This window comes from Dipteris shenzhenensis, chromosome 26 (assembly GCF_047967505.1).
Source record: "Dipteris shenzhenensis isolate YYH24624 ecotype China chromosome 26, Dip_SZ_1.0, whole genome shotgun sequence".
Taxonomy (NCBI): Eukaryota; Viridiplantae; Streptophyta; class Polypodiopsida; order Gleicheniales; family Dipteridaceae; genus Dipteris; species Dipteris shenzhenensis.
In genome coordinates this window covers 9,629,146-9,647,027 of record NC_141621.1, presented here as the reverse complement: position 1 = coordinate 9,647,027, position 17,882 = coordinate 9,629,146, and the positions used below count along the sequence as shown (strand labels likewise).

Sequence of the window (17,882 nt, the reverse complement as noted above, 5' to 3'; positions counted from 1 at the left end):
TCTATATGCAACTCCTACATGCGAGTTCTATGCAACTCCTACATGCAACTCCTACATGCAAATTCTACATACGAGTTCTACATGCGAGTTCTACATGTAACTTCTACATGCAAATTCTATATGCAAGTTCTACATGTAGAGAGAGAATGTCTTACAATTCCTACATGCAGAGAGAGAAGCTCTCCAACTTGTATAAATACCCCATAATGGAATGAAGCCCATACTTTTTGGGGCATTGTGTTAAGTTCTACTTTGGTATTCCAAGCAATTGTCTCAAGTGTCCATGCTTCCTTGCACTCCACGTCTAAAAGCATGTCCTGACCTTGCAACTCCTCCTCCCCTCTCCTCCAACCTTACAACCCATCCTCTCCCTCTCCTCCTCCCTCCTCCTCCTCCCTTCTCCTCCTCCTCCTCCCTCCTCCTCCTCCTCCTCCTCTCTTCTTTCCCCCATGCTCTTACACCTTCTTCCTCTCCCACTCCTATGCTCCCCCTAAATCCTTAATTTCTCAACCCTTAATCTCCATGATCTACAAGGAAGATGAGTTCTCCACCATGTACTTTACCATGAATCTTGGATCCTCCTTCTAACCCTGGAGCCTCTCTCTAAAACTTGGAATCTCCTTCTAAACTTTGGAACCTCCTTCTAACCCTTAAACCTCTTCTAAACTCTGGAACCTCTTTTTGAACCTTGGAACCTCCTCTTAACCCTTAAACTCCTCCTAAACCGTGCAACCCCCAATGAAGACGAAAGCCTTCATTACCTCAATCATGATGATACACGTTCCTTTTACACATGCATGCACTATGTTTGCTTACCACACTTAAGCTTACGTCTCTCACCGGAATACGACTTGAGGTCCTAAGCTACACGTATACTACAAACGACAACCCCGATATATCTGTAGGTGACAAAAAGCCTCAGATGCCTGCATACTGAAAATACCCTGCTTTTCTCACGGAAGCTGCGAGAAAGAGCCAACATTTGACACCGCTGTCGGAGAGACTAGCATCTCAAGTAAAGAGTAAACATACACAGGTATATGTAAAAAATAAACTACTTCGAGCTTTCACAAACATATCACTCAAGAGCTAGGAGAGCTAAAATTTTTCCAACTCAAGTAAAAAATAATAATAATTTTCTAGCTAAAACTCTTCGTTATCGGTTTAAAAAAATGCATGTTTTCTGAAAAAACGGTACCTTAAAGAATAAATCAGACCACCCTACTCCCATCCTCACATGGTAAGTTACTTCGAGCTCATCTCGCAGCGATAACCTAGCCATCCACCCACCGTCCATTGGTCCTCAACAATCTCATTACATCAAGAAAGACTTGGAGAGCGTGCAGGTGACCATCTCTTCCTCCCTTTGGATTTCTGTCAAAGTTTTCCGTTTTTAGTCAAAGTTTTCCATCCGTAAAGTTTTTTCTTTTTTCTTTTCTCCCCCTCCCCCTCCTCCATCTCCCCTTCCACCCTCCCCTCCATCTCCACCACCCCTTTTCCTCGCTCCCTCCCTCCATTCCCACCCCACCTCCCCTCCCATATCCTCCACCCCCACTCCACCCTCCACCCCACCTTCCATCTCCTCCACCCCCCCTCCACCACCATCCCCCTCCTCCATCTTCCCCTCCATCCCCACCACCAACCCCCCCTCCTCCATCTCCCCCTTCACCACCACCCCCTTTCCCCCCCCCTCCTCCATCTCCACCTCCCCCCCTCACCACCACCCTTTTTCCCCCCCTTCCTCCATTTTCACCATCTCTCTCTCCCATCTCCACCCCAACCCTTTCCCCAACACCACCCCCCTTTTCCCTCCCCAACCCCTCTCTCTGTCTCTGTCTCTCTCTCTCTCTCTCTCTCTCCTATCCCTCTCTATTCCCTCTCTTTTGTCTCTCTACCCCCCTCACCGACTGCTTCTCCCCTAAAACTATCTAATCTCTTGTAATAGCAAGGACCTAAGCCCTTGCTGTAACTGCTACGGGCAACGGCGCTAACCCGCAGTGACGCGCTAGTGATGCCCGTCCTATCAATAGTGATGCCCATCCGTCCCGTACCGAGGCACCCCTGCTACCTCCTCCCCACACCTGCCACCTCCTCCTTGCCACCGCCCGTCCGCCCCTACCATTGCCCATCCTGCGTCGAGGTGCCCTGCCCGCGCCCCTCCGCCAACGCTCTCCTCCGCCTCCTTCTCCCTCCCCTCCCATGCCTTCTCCCCTCCTCCCCGCCACCCTCCCCTCGGCTCTCCCTTCCCTCCACCCTCCCCTCCCCTCTACCCTCCCTTCCGCCCATCCACCCTGCCGCCGCGCGAAACCACCCCTCCTCAAGAAATTTTTTTTTATTATTATGATTTAAATTATTTTATTTTAAAAAAACGCTAACCTAATCCTTAATCTAGCCCTAGGTTAGTTTAACCTATGTTAGGTTAGTTTAACCTAGTTTAGGTTAGTTTAACATAGGTTAGATTAGTCTTAGTTAGGTTTAACCTAGGTTAGTTACTAATAGCTAGATTAGTTTAACTAACCTTCAATTAATATAACTAACTATAGTTAGTAAAACTAGCTAAGTTAACCTCTCAGTTCGAGTAACTGAGGAGGATATAGACTAGTTAATCTAACTAGAATTAACTTGGTTCAAATCTCTCAGTTAGACTTAAAGTCCATTCACACCATCCTTAATACCCCCATTCCCAAAAGGCCAATTTAACCCCTACTTTAACACTTCGTATCGCGTCCGTTTGGAACCCAAACTAGACCTCGTTTGAACTAAAATTTCACACACGAAAACACCACGCTACAGGGTATTTTTACAACCCATTACACACCATTTTGGTATCCCTAGCACTCGCTTATATGTGTCCCGTGCAAGCCTCGTTTTGCACAAATTCGTTCGTATCTTCACATCGTGACCTCTGATGACGATCCGTCTGCACCGGCACATTTTTCTACACGTAGGACAATCTTAGACATTATTAACACGATGGTCCCTACACAACCTAACACCACTCTAACCCTCCCGATAAAACTACATCCACGCTCGCACTTGCAACAAAGATACCCTTTGCAAATCTTGCCCAATCTGCATGCAGCTACGTTCTGACCAATGCCTCTGACTCCAACGCTCACCAAATCTGCATACAAATCCACACCACTCGTATCAACAGTATTGCCAGACCTCATCACCGTCTGTCATTCTCCAACATCAAGCTAGCCAAATGATCTAAATGTCACAACTATTCACTAGCTTGGCCAAGGAAGAATATGCAAGAGAATTAGATGGACAAACTGCAACAGAAATCGAAGACCAATTCCAAGAAATCGCCATAGAGGTCAAGGCACTTACCTCTTCTAAACTCTAGAACCTCTTTCTAAACCTTGGAACCTCCTTCTAAACTCTGGAACCTCCTCCTAACCCTTAAACTCCTTCTAAACCCTGCAACCCCCAATGAAGATGAAAGCCTTCATTACCTTAATCATGATGATACACGTTCTTTTTACACATGCATGCACTATGTTTGCTTACCACACTTAAGCTTACGTCTCTCACTGGAATATGACTCGAGACCCTAAGCTATACATATACTATAAATGACAACCCCGATATATCTGTAGGTGACAAAAAGCCTCGGAACCCTGCATACCGAGAATGCCCTGCTCTTCTCGTGGAAGCCGTGGAAAAGAGCCAACAGTCAAGCAGGAGCAAATGGCAAGCTGGAGCAAAGGTCAACGATGAAGAGGATGGCCAGCTCCACGTTGAGCTGAGTACATCATGCTTGGACTATCAAATCATTGAGCTCCATAACAAAATTCGCGAGCAGAAACAAATTTCGTCACTTCTTACAAGGACTGTAACTTTTCACAGAAAACTCAAATTACAATGATGTAAAAATAAAATTTGTAGTACTCAAGGTCCTCTACAACTTTGTTGAAGACACAAAGCCGTGATTCTGCTTCTAGATGAAAGCATCACATCGTCCACAGGTCACAAAAAGATGTAGCTGAAGGAAGGAGAAGAGAGGTGGCAGATTATGGCGGGGAGAAGAGAGCTATAGATGGAATTGGAGAAGCCATTCCTCCAAGGGGAATGAGGAAGAGAGGCTTCAATGTCCTCAATCTCTTGAAAGATAGTCTAGCTCGGATACCATATGAAGATGCAAGACATGGAATGGAATGGAAAGGAAAAGCAAGACTAGGAAAGCATACTGGAAATGAAATAATGCGAGAAAGAAATATACAACTAAGCAAAGTACTTACATGATCAAGAAAGGCATGAGGCTTGATGAAAATGACAATGAAAGTACAATGCCTTTATAGGATAGGCACACACTGTAAGTGTCAAATGTATATGGGATAAGTCCTATAGTGACACATGGCACTCTAGGATATATAGTAGAGTACTACTCTAGAACACACTAAAAGTCACTTAAATTGACTCCATTTCCTAACACCTTCTTCCTCAGTCCTTGAGCAGGGGGTGGATTTCTTTGATCCCGAAAGGAGATAGGTCAGATATCCAACAGTGGAGGCCGATCACTTTGCTTGATACTACATACAAGATCCTTGCCAAGGTCTTAAGCTTGCAGTTATGGCCCCATCTTACCGACATCATCCATGATACGCAGACTGAGTTTGTCCAGGAGCATAGCATCCTGCACAACATAGCACAGCATCCTGCACAACATCTTCACGTTTTGAGAGGCATTGGATTGGTCCAAGGAGGAGTCAAACCACTGGCCATCCTTCCCTTGGACTTTAAGAAGACCTACGACAGGGTGGAGTGATCTTTCCTGGAGGGCACTATCAGGAGATTGGGTTTCTCAGACAGATGGGTCAGAGGAGTTTCAGCCCTATATGCAGGGAGCTCTAGTTAGATGCTTATCGGAGGAACACAGGCGAGGCCTTTCCTCTCGCTCGGTCCGCTAGGGCTGCCCACTCGCTCCCTTCCTCTTCTTGTTTGTGGCGGAGGCCTTGGGCTACTATTTGAGATCACAGGTGGCAGGTCTCACAGAGTTGAGGCTCCCAATCAGACAGGAGGACCTACTTGACTCGGAGTTTGCAGATGACATGGCCTTGTATGTTGAGGACACCACAGCGAGTTTGGAAAGAGTTAGAGGTGCCCTAACTATTTACTATGAGGCCTAAGGGGCACGGATCAACTGGACAAAATCTATAGGCTTCTTCACGGGCTTTGAGGAGACACAGGAGATCCGTGAGTGGGGGAGTGACTTTGGCTTTAGATGGATACCGTGGGGCCAGACAACAAGATACCTCGGATGCCAGGTGGGTATTAACATTACAACAGAGCAACACATTGCCTCGGTCCTTGAGAGTGTTCGGCGCAAGCTTCTCTATTAGAGCTCGACCAAACTCTCCTTAGCAGGTCACGCCTTAGTGGCGTGGCAAACCAGGTCCTTGCCACGGTCTGGTATATCACCTCCTACTGGTGCTTTCACAGAGGATGCATTGGGCAACTCCGACGATTGGTACGAAACTTCCTTTGGGCACGCTCAGACGGCATGAGGAACACTAGGGCCCGAGTAGCTTGGTAGACAACGATCATGCCGCAAGCACTGGGAGGCTTGGGTTTCATTGATCTGGAGATGCAGAGCAAGGCCCTTCTGGGCAAGTTGGTGGTTCATGGCCTCACCCAAGGTGTAGAGCCTTAGAAGCTCCTCTTACAGCGAGGGCTTCTAAGGAACACCGCACACACTGGGGGACAGTGGTAGCCTTCACATAGATGGATCTTCTCAAAGGCCCCCCTTACGGGAAAAGGCTCTCCCCTAATGAGGAGTCTTCACAGGGTATGGCAGAGACTGGCAGGGGGTCTCATCCATGCTCTGCCCAGATGTAGAGGACCCTTATGTCGCACCCAAAGATTAGTGGATGTATGCTCAAAAAGTGGACTCACTTTAGTTGGGCACAGTGGGACAGTGGTCCAGCAGGCTCCTTTAGCTGTTGGAGCAGACTACCTATGGAGACAGAGGCGAGGCTTGATGTCCTAGCGCATCTGCGAGGGGTAGGGCAGCGGATGGGCGAGATTGACTTAGCCATTCCCGAGTCCTCGTGGGAAGGACTTCACGTTTGGAGAGACACTAGATGGTTGGGGCAGTTTTCCCGTACTGGTGTTTCCTTGAGGATGTTGATGTAGCACGGCAGCACACACCCCGGCTTCTTCCGTGTAGGACCTGGAGGCCTACTTCAGCCACTCACTGAGAGTGACCCCGAGATGGATGGGAGTCTTGATGGGATACATTGACAGATGATCATAGTGGTAGGACGTTTGGGGAAGGAGTGGCACATTGACCCTCCCAGTATCTCAGAGCAGGATGCCTCTAGATGGCGCCTTTGGCTGTGGGAGGGTAGACCCCTGAGGGAGGTCCAATGGGATCCAGGAGAGTGGTTCTAGCCCTCCAAGGGCAACCTAGCTAAGCCGGTGATGAGGTGCCCTTCTTTTTTTACACCACACGGATTGGCAGGAGGCTTCAGATGGACTCGTCGAGATGGAACCCCTCAAGGGAGAGACACTGGGTGACCCAGAGAGTGTCCCGGGATGTGCGCTCCAAGTTTTGAACGCGGTTGTGGTCCAGCTTGCGACCGAGGAAGATCTCATACTTCTTCTGGCTGGCCGCCCACAGAGGCTTGCCCATCGGCCCGTGGTTGTGGTCCAGCTTGCGACCGAGGAAGATCTCATACTTCTTCTGGCTGGCCGCCCACGGAGGCTTGCCCATCGGCCCATAGTTGGAGCAGATGCGAGTGGAGGGGCAGTGCCATTGTTGCTCCGATGGTGTCATGGAGACTATCCTGCATTGCTTGTGGAGCTGTCGCAGCGCCAGCGAGGATCTGGATGGGAGCCCTCAGGATCATGACACATATGCAGAGTCTTCATAGAGACTACACCTGGGGGATGGTGGCTTGGTTGACAGAGGGAGGACATGCGTTTTAGATTGATGAGATCTCCCCAGCCTAGCGGATACAAGGTCAGAGCATCCAGAGGATTGCACTCCACAAGGCAGTCCCCCCTGATAGCCTAGCTCCTCCTTCTAGGGAGGACAATGCTTGGGAGGTGATAGCTAGCATCACGGCTTAGAACATTTGGGTAGCTCGCTGCAGTCTTGTGATGGGTGAGCACCCGGTTCCACCCTCAGCTACCCTAGTTGCCATCTGGCAGGATATCATTTACACTCTACGGTCCACCTGGAAGCGTGGGACTCCAGGCTCCAAGGCGACTATCGAGAGGCGTGCTCGTTTCTGCAAGGCTTGACGAGGGATTCACTAGTTGTATAGTCCCCCCACTTGGCTGTTAGCCCCAGTTCCAGAGATCCCCTAGGAAGTGAGCTGGGTTTCTCTGGAACAGGCCAGTTTCTTTCTTTCAACCTTTTCTGATTTTTTAGCATACTCAGCACCTTCGGGGCTGCTGTCTTGTATGAAATCTTTCAAGCATTGATAGAAGGTTCCTTTCTTTGGGGGAAAAAAAAAAAAATGGGTAGCCTAACTGACAGAGGGGTAGCATGCCTTCTAAATTTCTTCAAAGAAACTAAGCAAGCCAAGGGGGTAAAATACAAAAGTCTATGAAGGCATCCCAATTCAGCACCTAAACCTTTGCATTGCTAGGACCAGCATATTTCCTCTCCACATTGTGAAAATATGAGGAGTTACAAGATTTGAGAATAAGACTACTCCAATGCATGTGAATGGAATCCATGAACCTCCTTTCTCACATCAAAGTGCAGATAGTGCTCTGAAATTGGAATCTAATACACAATAACATATGTGTTGAGTATATTGTCACATCATGTATCTAATCATTACTTGATAAAAATATTATATAGAGAGAAATTTTCTGAAGAAAAAATAAAAATCAAAACAAATCATTAAACAAGCTTAGCAAGTCTTTAAATAAAAGTGGAAATTTAACATAACATTACATAAAAGATCGGTGTTAGATGATCCTATAAATGGGTTATTCTTTTGCAACTTCTTTTTCATCATCTAATGATACACTTTTCTGAGTGCCATTGGTGATCTCCAGATATTCATTTGATTGTTCTTCTATGTGTGGCAATGGTGGGGGCCCGATCCATGACAGAAATATTGGCAATAGAACAAAGCCATTCAAGAATGCAACTACTCCCATGATAGTGAACATTCCAAAATAATAAACTCGAAATGCATGATACCTTCCAGGCGACACAACAACAGAAATGTTAATACAAATTATTTAAGGTGTGATATAAGACTGAGATGAGACTTGTTTGCAATGGTACATCAAGTAGTTCAAGGCCAACATGAATTTGAGATTTGGATACTCACTTGAGAAAGACAAGTGGTAATGTGGCAACCACTTGTGTTCCAAGACCATGCAGTAGAGGCTCAAAGGTCCATTCCAATGCTTTACCAACCCTCGTATTTCTTGTCCCATATACAAGTAAAAAAGAACGTGCTAAGTATGTAAATTCAGATGCCATTCCGATCTGTACAATCAAATAAAGAAAATATCAATTCAGTCTTAAAAACTTCAGAAAAGGTTACCGAATTGACTTTGACAAAGCATCCATGTGATGTCACACCCGACTTAAAAGTCACTTACCACTATTCCAAGGTTTACAAGTGAAAGGGCTGACTCCATATCATTATATCATTCAAAGACAACATTAGTATTTATCAGCTTGTGGTTCTGATTGAAAAAACATCTACATGATTTTGCAGAAAATATCAAATGACATGAAAGTTCAAAGAGCTCACCGTTTAATTTGGCCCCTATAATGTAGAGTAAGCCAAATACCTCGATGTCAACCATAAGCAAAAGAAGGGCAATGATAAGAGAGATAGTGAGGCTGAACTGGAATATTAGGATTGCCAAAAAAACCCCAACTGCACCAAAGGATATTTTTTTTAATCATTTTCAAATTATAGCAAGGTATTCAGATTAAACCAAGCCAACGTTTCCAATAGAAAGCAATCCGTTAATATTAGAAAAGGGAGGGGTTGCCAATGCAGCAAGTCTCAAAACAATTTGAAGGGGATTGCAAGGAACTCATACAAACAAAATAAACAGACAGATCAAGAATATACAATATGTGGAAACAAGCCCATCTTATTGAACGAAAGAACATGATTCCAAATCAGACAATGTGCTATAGAAAGGCATCTTTTTTAAAGCTCAAATAGCCCTCTCATCCCACATCAAGAAAGGATATCAAAGTCAGTAAAAAAATGTATTCCCAAGTACTTATAAAAGATAGTTCTTCTCAAACTAGGAGGAAGCTTCAATCTTTCTCATTAATCCTTTCCAAAGCAAACATTTTCTGGATCAAGGTGAATGTGAAAAGTCCAACCACTAGAGGACTTGTTGGTGATCAATTTGTCTACAATTTGACATAATAGAAATACATAGAAAGGAATTAAAATGAAACTCTCTACTAGTTCCTCAAGAGAACCATCACATATATATGATGGCAAGAAAACACGCTAGCTTTTTTTTTCTCTCTGGTAAAAAAAATACATGGAAGCGGGATACAATCTTGTGAAAACCTCTAATAAATCAATTAGAGAAAAGATGAGGCTCTTGTAACCAATCCACAGAGTGGAAATGCCATGAAAGCACTGTGGAATTGTATATGAAAAATATACCATGGTGTCTTTCATGAAAGCCGCTCTCCTGGCCACTGCTACATGGAAGGAGCCCTAAACCGTTGGAATCGTGGGGGACACAAGGTGAACAAAACATGACATAACCAAGGCTGTGGATGGGATGTGTGGTATCATGTATCCAAGATCTCCTCAACTTATTTGATGGGAATCTCAGCCCAATAACAGCTGCCTTAGATTCCAAAAATATGCACATAGCTTCAGCCACAGAAGGGGGCAAGAGGACATCCCTGGAAAACTGATCTAGAAATCTGAAACCTCTCTCACCTTTCTTCTCCGACTAGCATCTGGATATGGGATGATCTATACAAGGAGGAAACCCCTGTAATCCAAGCATGTGAGAATCCAAAGCAAAGAAGAGGACCCTCCAAAAAAACCTAATCTACTCTATCATATGCTTTCTCAAAATCCTATAGTAGAATGGTAAGCATTTGCCCACTTTGAATAGCCCAATGTGAAGCCTCCCAAAATGAGGATATATTATCGAAGATGCTTCTACCATGAACAAAGCCAATATATGTATGATGGATGAGATCTAGAAGAATGGGATGCAAGCGAGACTGATAGATTTGGCCAAGATCTTATAAAACGTGCCCAAGAGAGTAATTGGCCTCCATTGAGAAATTAAAATTTTGCAACCCACTTTTGGGATAAGATGAATGAGCCCCTTTGTGAATTAGTTGGGCATAGTATGAGAGTCCAAAACGCCCTATAGGGAAGAGGTGACATGGTTGCCAATCATGTCCCAAAAAGCAATTAAAAAGGCCCTTGCACTTGCCTAGGTAGGGGAAAAGGTGCAGTCTTGAGTTCCATGTTAATGAAGGTGCATCAAGTGAGACTCTCATGTTTAGCTTCACCAACACTGGAATATCTTGCCAAACTCTACATATGACATCATGTCTGGCAGGTGTGTCCATATCCGCTGAAAGAAGGGAGGCATAGAAATCTGTAGCTATGCACAAGACGGCATTAGGGTCTGACTATAAAACCCTACTTGAGTTAATAAGTTGAGAAACATTGTCTCTACCATGTCTCAAGCCAAGCATAGAGAAGAAACGCTTATTGACCCTTACCCCCATCTATATCCAAACGGATTCACATGCATGAAAGGCATACTCTGCTCTCTAATCTAGCAAAATCTATTGATGAGACCTTGCTACATCAATGCGCTCCTGAATCCGAGCACCCGTAGGCCGTTTTTTGCTCTTCCCTTTATAGGGCTACTAAATGTTTCTAAGGTCAATCTCATGGCTGAAGATCATAGCTCTTCTGGTACTAGCGATAGTATTATAATAATCACTAATATAAGAGACCTGTGCCAAAGGGGAGAAAGAGTTCCTCTAAACTAGGGCTGGCACTTGAGTGCTAAGATCCCTGCACTCAAACAGAGTGAAGAAGTAGAAGCCACATCCTTCCCTTGATCAATGAAGGGAGACTGAAGAGAAGTGGAGGAAGGGGGCTGCTCGAATGCAAGGGCTGGGCCTGGAAGAGGATATGTGATCAAGAGGAGCAATGGTGGTTGCAACCTGGGAAGGCTCAATATTGGCTGTAACATGAGAAGGGACATGGATGTCACTAGTCACAACCAAAACTGGAATATCAGTGGCCTCGATGGGGGCAGGTCCAAAGTAAGAGAAAACCCCTCCTGCTCTGTGGAGGGTGAAGGAGTAATATTGGCTGAGCGGTGTCTCTTATGAGGCTCGGAGATCAGCAAAACCACCAAAAAATGATCCTCGATGGAAGCCCCGAGTGAAATGCATACTGAACCCACGTTATCTAGTGCCCAATCACCACATAAAATCTATCAATCCGCACATCAATGGACAGCTGCACGCTCTTGTTTGGACAGAAAAACAGGAGTGAAAGAGGCAAAGTATGAAAGGCATCATCTACCTAAGCATCTCTACCCACTGAACTGAAAAAGAAAGGCATCCCAAGCTGCTCTATCCATTGAGTGAATGCCACCTTCCCTTCCCACCTTTTTATCTGAAGCAACTCCGTCATGTTGGAGTCACCTCCAATAATCCATGAGTCTGCAACAATGGGGAACCAAGAGAGAAGTTCTTTCCAACAAAGGACACAGTTCCCTCTGTTGTTGGGGGCATAAAGATTGAGGAGGCCAACCTTACGTCCCCAATCAAAAGAATGATCCAATGCGCTCTAGAGGGTATGATACTACAACCAACCACTGGGGGAAGAAAAACATCCAAAACGAAATGCATGTTCCTCCCTTATTGCCCAAAGCTAGTGACCAAAAGGTATGACCTGATAGCAATTGCCTTCGGCAGCCATGTGGTACGGCACCGAGGCCTTGTATGTTCTAGCTCACAATCCTGATCAGTGGGAAAAAGTAGCATGGAACACCTGGCAAAAACAACTCCCTCCTGATAATGAGGTCTCCTAGAGTACTACAAATGAGGGAGGGGGGAAATACTAAGAGAAAATAATCCCCACCCCTCTAGGAGGTGATGACTCATCAATAGGAATGCCAATAACCGCGTCATCATATGTTGAGGACGCAAAACTCTTTCCCATCATAATCTACCAAAGGGGAGAAAGAGTTCCTCTAAGATAGGGCTAGCACCAGAGTGCTAAGATCCCTGCTCTCAGATAGAGTAAAGAAGTAGAAGCCACATCTTCCCTCGATCAATGAAGGGAGACTGAAGAGAAGTGGACATCAATGAAGGGATACTGAAGAGAAGTGGAGGAAGGGGGCTGCTTGAATGCAAGAGCTGGGCCTGGAAGAGGATACTGTGATCAGGAGGAGCAATGGTGATTGCAACCTGAGAAGGGTCAATATTGGGAAGGGTAATGGATGTCACTAGTCGTGACCAAAACTAGAATATTAGTGGCCCCGATGGGGGCAGGTCCAACATAAGAGAAAACCCCTCCTACTTAGTGGATGGTGAACAAGCAACCACTCTAACCGCTACCCAGCATGGGACAGAAAGAGCAAGACTTACAATAGGTGCCAGATGAGAAGGTGGTGCATAGGAACATTATCAAGGATGAGGGGCTGCATTGGTAGCTTTCTTGTGCCCCTCCTTCTTTGAGAAATCTCTAGCAAAATGCCCAAATGTCCTACAAATCCAACACTAGTCCTGCCTACCTACGGTCTCGACTCTTTACCAAGAGGGAATCCATCCAGTCATTAGAGCATGATGTAATTACTAAAAATTTAGTGTCAGAGGCCTTCCCATCAGGGAGCTCCTCGACTCGTATGCAGATGACACAGCGCTGTATGTTTAGGATGATGAGATGATGCTGGAGAGGGTGAGGTTGGCCTTAGAGGTCTTCTGCTCGGCAGCCGGTGCAAAAATCAACTGGAATAAATCAGTTGGTTTTCTCACAAACCCTGGGGCATGCTCACAATGGGGGAGGTTTTTGGGTTTCAGATGGATCCCGTGGGGGCAGACTACTAGATATCTCGGCTTTCAGGTCGGCCTGGACATCACGCCAGCTCAGCAGTTTCTCCCGGTGCTAGATTCCATACGACGGAAGCTGGCTTTCTGGAGCACTGCTAAGCTCTCTCTTGCAGGTCGTGCTCTTGTAGTCAACCAAGTTCTCCTGGCCACGGCCTGGTATGTGGCCTCTTGTTGGTGCTTCTCGAGATCCTACGTGGCACAGCTCAGGAGGATGGTCCGGAATTTCCTGTGGTATGGGGGGGATGGTCGCAGAGATACCAGAGCCAGGGTAGCCTGGCAGACAGTCATTCTTCCGCAGGCTGAGGGTGGCTTGGGGGTCATTGATCCTGAGCTTCAAAGTCAGGCCCTGTTGGGCAAGTTAGTTATCCGCGGTTTGACCCCGGGGGGGCAAACGTGGAAGATGTTACTTCAGCAGGGGATCAGTTCTTGCATCCCGCGCCGAGGTGAAGAGTGGCTACCGTCCCTCCGGTGGATCTTCACCTCTGCACAGCGTACTCACCCCCGCTCCCCGCTCATTCGTAGCCTTCTCACGGTTTGGAGGCGACTCTGTCTCAGTCTCCTCCAGTTGCCTCGTAGCAGTCAGGAGGAGATCGACCGCCAGCCGCTCATCTAGAACGATCAGGTCAGAGATACCTTGGGCCTTCAGCTGGGGGAGAGGTTACATATCTCGTGGGACGGCTACATGCGGGGGCCTGCCCGGTCCCTTCGAGTTTGGAGGGACACTTACAGACACTTGGAGACCGTTGCTCTAGCAGTCGCAGCCGGAGGTGTCCGTGGAGCTCAGGCGAGACGCACAGAGATAGATGGAGCGATTCCTACCGGTTGGTTGGTTCCACCCAAGATTCAGATCCTCATGCCTGGTGATGCCCGTTGGCTTGGACAGTTCACCCCCCGTGGCATCCCACTGGTGGTTGCAGGCCGACTGGACGACACCTCTGTATCCTTCTTCGCGGTTTTGGGGGACAGCCTCAGGAGAGAGGGTGTGCTCATCGACCCCCTTCTCTCCTGGCAGAGGGTTCGTGTCATAGGCCTCGTGGGGAAGGTTTGACAGATCGATCCTAGTATAGAGCAGGATCAGCTGCAGTTATGGCGCCTCTGGCTTTGGGAGGGGCGGGCCCTGTCAGAGCTTGATTGGGACCCAGGTGAGTGGAGATGGCCAGAGGTTGTGGCAGGCCAGGGGCCGACCCCTTTCTTCGCTTACAGCACGAAATTGGGCAGGAGAGTTCTCGGGAGGATGCAGAGCCGACCGCCCACCCAGCGGCCCAGTTGGTATGCTCAAGATATCTCCAGGCTATTTTTGCAGGCCTTCTGGAAGGCCTTGTGGGAGAGCTGGCGGCCGCGGAAGATTTCCTACTTCCTTTGGCTACTCGCCCACAAGGGTCTTCCAGTGGGGAGCTGGTTGGGCAGATTGGTCAGGATGGACTCTGTCAGATTTGTCATGAGGACGAGGAGTCACCAAAGCACTGCCTGTGGAGCTGCACTCGTGCCCAGGATGTGTGGAGGTGGGCCTTTGGGATCCTTACTCGCCCAGCACCGGAGTTAGGTTTGATCACCTGGGGCGCGTTCTGCTGGTGCAGCACCACACCTGGCTATCATTAGTTGTTCGAGGCAGGCCCGCAGGACCCCATGTTCCTTATCACACAGGGGACTTGGGGGCCGCTTGAGGGCGTCCCGCAGCACTTGGCAGAGGCGGACACAGGATCTCAGGAGAGGCAGCCAGTCTGGGAGATTATTAGCAGCATCGTCGGATGGCACATTTGGACATCACGCTGCGCGCAGATCCTCGGTCGTACCTCTCTTTCGACTGCCCAGGTCATGGCCGACATCTGGAGCGAGATTATCCACACGCTCAGAGGCCAGTGGGACTAGATCCAGGGGGATTCCCGGGCTGGCCGGGAGAAGCGGAGACGTTTCCTCCGAGATTGGGATACGTAGGGCCTCTTCTTCGAGCATACTTCTCAGGGCCTTCAGTGGCGCTATTCACCGCCTCTTTGGCTGTTTATTCACACCCGCCTGATCCCTCCGTGAGAGAGAGCTTTTTGTTTCCACTTAGGGCTGCGTCCGATTTGTGAACGCAGCCCCGTCAGCTGCAAAACTGACCCCTGTATCTTTTTTTTTCGAAGTAATATAATCAGCACTGTTTTTTCGGAAAAAATGAAGGTGCTCACAAGAATGGTGACCAAGGTACTTCAAATCTGAGCTGAATCTGCCCAGGAATGTCCATGAGATGGCAGCAACGCCGCACATGAAATGGATGAGGCGTGCTCAAGTAGCGAGACAAGACACTGGTGACTGGGCAATGGCTCTAATACCAAATGTTGGAACTGTGGGGAGAGACAAAATGAACAACGAACACATGAGTATAGTCCAAATAGAGAGATCCACTAAATAGTTCCACAGAAGAAAGTACAACACTTGGGTTATATATGAGATCCAGATATGAAAAAGTAACAATAATCTAAGTCTAGCCTACATAACCATACCATTGCAATATTCCTACATGAAATTTGCTCCAAGTGGCCGTGAGGATGTGTATAATATCTTGCCACATCATTGACAGTGACTAAGAAGCATAGGTCTAGCTCCATCTAAGGCCTTTGTATATCTAGACCTCTAAAACCTACCATTCAATGAGACTGGCATTGAACTCCCAAGTTGAGTCTATGGAGGGGGCCTGATGTCTACAAGGAAACCAACACAGCCTCAGAGTGCAAAGAGGACTAGAGGATTTGGCAGGGCATTGCACACTTGTTTGGTAAGATGAGGAGCGGCACTTGTTATGTCACTTGGGAATCAATGGCCTGGTTCCCGAAGCCCATAGATCTTCTACAAGGGACCAGACTCAGACATGGGCATTCTCATAGTCAAGGGATTCCCTTAGCTTGTCAATATACAAATGGACTCCCAAACTATGAAGCATCTCAAGCATACTTCAATGTCTGCCTCTAGGTGTCAATCGGGAGTCCACTATGCTGGAAGAGCCAAAAGAACTTCGAATTGTCTCCAAAAGTGAGTTTGCATGGGCAAAGTGATACCATATGACTCCCAAGGTGCTCTCCCTTAGGAATTCCCTGTAGGCATTCATGACAGTGTGATCGAAGAAAGGAAAAGTCTTGTGTGGAGTTGCAGCATCTGTCCACTCCTACTGTCCAAGATCCCATGGTAGTGCACATCCACTACCATGGGAACTTGGAGTATTGACTATGTAGTCGAAGAAACAAAGTGTCCTGTATGGAGTTGCTGCATCCTTCCACTCCTACTCTCCAAGTTCTCATGGTAGTGGGCATCCGTCCACTCCTACTCTCCAAGTTCACATGGAAGGTGTTAGAGTGGGCATCCGTCCACTCCTACTCCCCAAGTTCACATGGAAGGTGTTGGAGTGGGCATCCACATAGGGTCAGAGGTAATCCTCCACCTCTTTGGTGGACAATGTACCTAAAATGATTATCCTCAAGTTCCATGGTAGGTGTTGGAGTAGGCATCCACATAGAGCCCCTCGTTGTTGGTGAGTTTGAGCTGTAGTAGGCCTAGACAACCATTTTTGGTAGTAAACTCTTGGTTGCTTCCACATCCACAATCTACTATGGGAGATCCTCTTCTAAGTAAATATAATCCAATATCCTGACTCTGGTACATGATGCTGTCCATAGTAGGTCTCTTAATGGGAAGGTCGTTAGAGTAGTTGGGCCTGCTCAAATGCAAGCGCAGCCTCCTCTGACTAGTGCCCAATCATTGACATAGAAGGGCACAACCTTGGCATGAATTGTCTCCCTCAGTTTCCCGCTCAGCTAGGAACATGGACTCGCTGATCTAAAACCTGTTGGAATATGAAGCCAAAGTGAGTAAAAAATGAGTGTACTAGTGGTTTTATAGTCTAGTGAGTTTCCCAGACATGCCACATGTCATATTGGGAGATATCCCATAGACATTGTGAATTTCTAGAGTCTAGTGGCACAGTCTAGTGGCACACTATATATTGTTGTACTTGTCTATTATCTAATATATCAGTCAACATCAAGCTATCAATACATTGTGAGTATTTTGGTTATTGCCTTGCTCTTGTACTTTCCCTCCTTTCCATTTTGCCTTTCATTATGCTTTCCATATTTCCATTCCGTTCCTAGCTAGCTACCATGTCTCTTCATATGGTATCAGAGCCTTCCTTCCTAGCCCTTTCCTTCCTCCTTGCTTCTCCATGAGGTAGAGGGTGGCCGGAAAGAGAAGCTGCCCTCTCTTCTCTTGGAGCTCCCCTTCCCTACTCCTCTCCATTGAAGGCTTCATCAACATTGGGATTCTCCTCCAATGCTGTTTTCTCCAACTTGAGCTTCTGTCACCTCTCTTCCCTTTCCTTGGTGAGCTCTTTTCCTTCCTTCAGCTACAAAGATGTCCTGGAGTGGTGCTGTTTCTGTTGCTCTCTCTGTGACTTGCAGACGATGTGACGCTTCTATCTAGATCTGGAAGCAGAATCACGACTTTGTGTCTTCAGGAAAGTTGTAGAGGACTTGAGTACTACAATTTTTTTTATTTTTTTTCCATGAAAAAGACTTCTATTAAGTAAGAACAAAAACCCGTGAGAGCAAGCTCAAAGCGGAATACATCATGAAATCATAAGGATAATAAAAAACCCCTCAGAGTGAGGTGGAAAGAAGCCAAGGCTGAGGCTGAAAGTACCATCTCAACCCTGTAGTAGATTCAGAGAAGAAAGGAGAATCCTTCCATTCCCTGAAGAAAGAAGCCCTCCTAGCTGAGGCTGCATGGGAGTCCCCCTGCATACCCGTCCATACGGCCATCAGAGTGTGTACGATGTCTGTCCAGA

General features: G+C 47.0%; 1 protein-coding gene across 3 annotated transcripts in view; it reads right to left on the bottom strand.

Moving 5' to 3' along the window:
* Positions 1 to 7,905: 7,905 nt before the first annotated feature.
* LOC147884641 (uncharacterized) overlaps positions 7,906 to 17,882 on the bottom strand; it is a 186,348-nt gene continuing 176,371 nt past the window's right edge. For all 3 annotated transcript variants that reach the window (XM_087397364.1, XM_087397363.1, XM_087397362.1), the window contains 4 exons: positions 8,736 to 8,864; positions 8,581 to 8,609; positions 8,304 to 8,464; positions 7,906 to 8,170 (listed from right to left, as the gene is read on the bottom strand). In XM_087397364.1, the coding sequence (XP_087253490.1) occupies positions 7,954 to 8,170; positions 8,304 to 8,464; positions 8,581 to 8,609; positions 8,736 to 8,864 (536 nt within the window). In that variant the 3' untranslated portion in view covers positions 7,906 to 7,953. The remainder of the gene's footprint in view (positions 8,171 to 8,303; positions 8,465 to 8,580; positions 8,610 to 8,735; positions 8,865 to 17,882) is intronic.